The following is a 5,411-nucleotide window of genomic DNA, read 5'->3' as shown; positions in this document are numbered from 1 at the left end:
GTGAAGAAGACAGCCTCGCTGTTGAAAGGCCTCACAAATCAATAAAAAAGTCTTAAATATTGGTTTTATGTTTTTCATCTAAGTTAAAAGTGACCAATATAAGCTCCATCTACAGCATATCGTGACCTGATGAAAACTGCAGTAAATTATAGTTTTAAGAAAACACAGAGCAAACTCATTAAAATTATGAGATAAATATACCTTTGGATTTTAAGAAAAGTTTGTCTATAATTTCCAAGCGTTGCTGGATATAAAATTGTTCGTCAATACTATTTACTTATTTTATGTCAGCTGTGCCACAGAGATTTAATTGAAAACATTTTGCACCAGCTGGCTTTATTAAATGTTATTTGTTATGTTTATATACAGATTTTTTTATTAATAGCGTGTTTTCTAACATATTTAATTGGTCGTTTTCTAGCAAATTCAAGAAACAGTAACCTATTTCGGAGACGTAAATTAGTCAGATTGCTCTAGGGGTGAATCATTGTTTTATTTAACAAAGCATACAGGCGTCTTCTGTATGAAAACCAATTTTTAAATTTTCGACATGTTGCCGTAGTGTCTTGATATAACGTGGACTTATATGTGCATTGCTGTCTCCCAGTGAGAGGTTACAGCAGTTAGTGAAAGTTAACCCACTCGTCAACTGAAATATGGAATCCTCACTATATCTTCCAATCCGAGTGTCCGCAGGAAGAACCTGAAGGTCCGCTTGGTAGCTCTCCAAATGGTAAATCAAAATATTTTATTTGTTTTCCTCGATTGTAGCCCTTGTTGTAATATGTATAATTTGGTACTTTGGGATTATACCGACCACACCCAGACATGAATCGTTATTTCACATTTCGTTTCTACTGATTACTAGATTAGCGTAGAACAATAATTTCGTCAATATAAAACAGGAATTGTCTTATCGCAAACAACCTCCCCATCCTCAGACAGAGGTCAAAGTCGAGCGTCTAGTAGATAACGTGATTGCAGAGTCTCCGCCGCCCGTTTCAGCTGGTGCATCGCTTTGTTGTACTTCCGTGTTTTAACCTCTACATTTCTCCAAACACAAAAATTCAACAAAAACAAACATTTACCAAACTAAACTTTTTATTAAAAAAAACACTCAAAACTTGTTTTTATTCTTGATCACATTCCGCCACCCAAAATGCGAGTGCCTCCGGCCATCAGCGCGGGCTTCGGCAGCACCTTCGGTGCTGCCGAAGCCCGCGCTGATGTCGACGAAAGAAAAACATCCCTCGAGATAGTACCTATCAGTAAAATAATCAATTCTAGAGGGGCTAATCAGAAATATAAATTGAATTGTATATGGAAAGGCAATGATGTACCGTGCAAAATCACGTGATGCCGCGCGGCCTGCCGTAATCAGGATTCTCGAGAAAGATAAGATAAACAGCGACAACAATACCGATCACAATACCTGGAAATTGCTTGTAAGTTTGTAATTTTGTAATTGAAGAGTTGTTTTTTCGTTCTATCATGTTTGTTTCTATAAATTTCTATTTTTGTGTTCTTCATACTGGTGTGGTCGGTATAATCCCAAAGTACCTATAATTTTATATTTATTATAATTAAATTAGCATGAGTTACAGAAACTATCATTAGTCTACATAATAATTAAAAACACCTTAACTGTTGGTTTTTTATAAAATATTTATAAATTCGTTATTTGTATCAGATACAAATGTACATTGACACTTATAACATTTATAATTTCAGAAGTTTCTAAAGTGGTTTCATTACCAAACTGATAACATGCGATCATAAATTTTTAAATCTTTAGTGTTTCATCTAAAGTGATAACCATGTATGTAGACTTGTTATGAAGGTATTCATTCACCTTTTTAGTTAGAGCGAGGTGAGATTTCAGGTTGGAAGCGGCCAATGCTTTATTATTTTATATATGTTTTCAGAATAATTTGCTTTTAGTTGTGTTAAAATTAAATCTTTTCTGCGTGAGAAAAGGGTATATGTGTAATTTACTTTAAAAAGAGTAAGGACTCAACATAAAAATATAATAAATTACAGTTGGAAAGTACGATTCATAAACTCCATGCCTGGCTAATAAAAGGGATGCAAAAAACGTGTTCCATTCTTTAGCAAAATGAAACAAAGATATTTTTAATGTTATTGTACTCAAGTCAGACAATCATCAATATTGTTATTTAGAACACGTAATAGGATATGTATAAGAAAAGAAAGGAAAAAGCGCACTATAAGGAAGTAATGTTAAGAGAAACTAAATGACGTGGATCTCATAACAACCCAACTCTATAATCACAGTTTACTATAGGAAATAACAACTAATCGAAAGTAACGTGCTTTGCAGGTTTGTTTGATGTACTCTTAACTGTTGCATCCATAGTAATACTGTTAGGAATTTATAATTAATTGATAAGTGACAGAGAATCAGTTGATTTATCCCTGCAAACTAACTGTAGGTGACATTTTAGCTAGGCTAAATATATCATATGTCTCTAAATCAGTCACATCAGCCAGAGATTATCATCAAGTTATCAATTCTTTATATCAGTGTTTACGTTCAAGTACAGAAACAATTCGATCCAACCATCTAAGATATTCTCTAAGATTCTACAAAACAACTTTGTGATTTGTTCTCTAATTTTAACCGAGTAAAATGCCTGACATTACATTCAAAATATTAAATAATTTATAATTGCCACAGATTTTAATACAGCCTCACAAAAGTTCCTCTAATCAACAAACGTTTCCATTTATAATGTTGTTCCATTTCCAAAAGTTGCATTGCTTTTTGTCGTCTCTGAAGTAATGCGTCTAATGCTTTGTATGTAGAATCAGTTGGATCTTTTCCCTACAAATATTTATAAAAAAAAACTAAACATGTAATTTATGTAAGAAGTAATTCATTACCTCAAAACATAATAACTAAATTAAAATAAACAATCAATTCGGCAAGTTAAAAAACAGTAAAATCCTCTGTTATATTTAAAATAAATACTCAAACACATAATCCCTAATATGTTAATTTTATTTAAAGTCCTGTCACTTAAGGAAACATTAATCGCTTAGAACATTAAGCTGTTACTTTGGTACGTAAATAACTAATTTGTGCAACATCTGCTGTTTGGTTCCGATTTTGCATTGGTCGGTAACATCCTTAATTTGTTGTAAGTTGACATTGTTTTATGCACATCACTTCAAAAGAAAAATTACTGTGAAAACAAAGAAACAAGTAAGAATAAGTAGACCAAGCCTGGAAGATATGCAGAGAAAAGTCTACATCATAAAACCAACCATCAGACACAGAAACTAAGTGTCAAATCACCATATATTACCTTTTTACCATATATGTCAGGTAATAATATAAACGAAAAATATCGGAATCACGAAGGAAATGTATATGAGATCTATTAAAATGTTACTTTCAAAATATTTAATGGCCAACCTTGGCAGGGATTGGGACCGCCTGTGCTTAAAAAAGTTGCCGTGCATTCATCACTGTTACTAGAACCAACAGCAATGGCTTTAGTGTCCACTGTTATGCGCACCCAGGTTAGAGCATTCTATGGTACTAGGGCCAGTCCTTGGGCAGGTCGTCGCCCTTCTACCATTTAATACTCCCCCTCCCTTACAGTGATGAGTCAGCGCTCAGACAGGTCGGATCGCTTATCTCTTCCTCTACTAACCTAGTGCAAAGTTCAGATTATGTTCAATGTGAGTCTACATTGTATGGGTTTTGTATAAGAATTTCCTGTTTTTTGCGTCATTCTTGTTTGTATATTTTTATTTATAAATTCTTAATAAATAAATTTTTTATTTTTGGTTATTTATTTATTTATTTTTTTTTTTGAAATGTCTAAGTGTGGTGTTTGTGATGCTAAGATCAATCCTACAAAAACCAAACTGGCTTGTGGTGATTGTAAGGTGGATTTTCATGGCTCTTGCTTGAAAATGAGTAAGGCCTTCAGGTGATCTTGTGTGGAGATGTGTTTCATGCCAAGCAACAAGGAGGAAGAGCATGAGATTGGACACCCAGAGTACAAAGGAGGGAGGAATAAACCTTGGAAGATCTTTTGAAAGTGGTTAATGAAATAAGAGACATTCAAAAAAGAAGCGAATCGGATGTCAATAGGGCTTATGAAAATCTTAATGACAAAATAGATGACAACACAAAAATGCTAGCTGATCAAAAATACCAAGTTGGAAGGATATTTAAAAGTCATGGAAAGCCTGACACTGGAAAATGTGCAATTGAAGAAAAAAGTTGCTGCTCTTGAAAATCGTGTAGAAGAAATGGAACAATATTCCAGAAGTAATTGTGTAGAGATACACGGGATTCCAGAGGAGAAGACAGAGAATGTTGTGAGTGTGGTGAAGGAGGTTGGAAAGGCGCTGGACATGCCCATCACGGACTCCATGATTGATGCCTGTCACCGACTGGGGAGGAGATCAGGACCGAACAACCAACCTGCAGCCATCATCGTCAAGTTTGTGAGACGTCTTGACAAAGAAGAGTTAATGAAAAAACGGACGGTCAAGAAGAATTTCTCTACACGGCACATCAACATGACTACGGACAGCCAAATTTATATAAACGAGTCACTGTCACCAGCAAGAAGAAGACTTTTTGTCATGGCCCGGGAGGCAAAGAAGACGAAGAACTTTAAGTATTTGTGGGTCCGAAATGGCAAGATACTTATGAGACGAGATGATGGACAGCCAGTGATACATGTAAACATGCCAGGATGACTTTAGTAAGTTGTAAAAGTTAAAAACAAATTAGTAAATTTTAAGTCAGTTAAGTTTAAAGATTGTTTTTTCTATAATATTTATTTTAGGCCTAAACTCCTTTTTTGAAAGGAAAAATGAATCATACAATTAACTATGTTATTGTTTTGAAAAATCTTGGTTTTATTGGACTTAAATTAGTGTTCTTGTAATCAGTGCTTTAAAAATTGTATTTTTATATTTATAACTTAAAAAATGGTTCACACTCAATCATGTAGTTTAACTAATACTTTTGAAATAATACATCAAAATATTCGTAGCTTAAGACAGAACTTTGAACTTTTTTTGATAGAATTAAAAAATATGAATAAACTTCCTGAAATCATAATATTATCAGAGATATGGATCAATATCAATGAGAGTCAGTTTTATGAAATTGAGAATTATAACTTAAATATAAATTGCAATGAAGAGTACAGAGCTGGTGGAGTATTAGTTTATGTAAGTAAGATGTTACAAATAAAAGACAAAGAGCCAATAATTTTTGTAACTGCTGATATTTTAAAAATTACATTTAAATTTTTTAATGAAATTTTTACCATTTTTACTTTATATAGAACTCACAGTCATACCAAAGAAGAATTTATAGACGAATTAGAAACATATATTTAATTTTAACAATAATTTAA

General features: G+C 33.1%; 1 protein-coding gene across 1 annotated transcript; it reads left to right on the top strand.

Annotated features, from left to right (window-relative positions):
• The first annotated feature begins 4,215 nt into the window (after positions 1–4,215).
• Positions 4,216–4,743, top strand: LOC124371900. The gene has a single exon (XM_046830268.1). It carries the CDS (start codon positions 4,216–4,218, stop codon positions 4,741–4,743), a length of 528 nt encoding a protein of 175 aa, XP_046686224.1.
• The last annotated feature ends 668 nt before the right edge of the window (positions 4,744–5,411 follow it).

The sequence above is a fragment of the Homalodisca vitripennis genome, unplaced genomic scaffold (genome assembly GCF_021130785.1).
Source record: "Homalodisca vitripennis isolate AUS2020 unplaced genomic scaffold, UT_GWSS_2.1 ScUCBcl_2212;HRSCAF=6735, whole genome shotgun sequence".
Taxonomy (NCBI): Eukaryota; Metazoa; Arthropoda; class Insecta; order Hemiptera; family Cicadellidae; genus Homalodisca; species Homalodisca vitripennis.
This window is presented reverse-complemented; position numbering and strand designations above follow the sequence as displayed.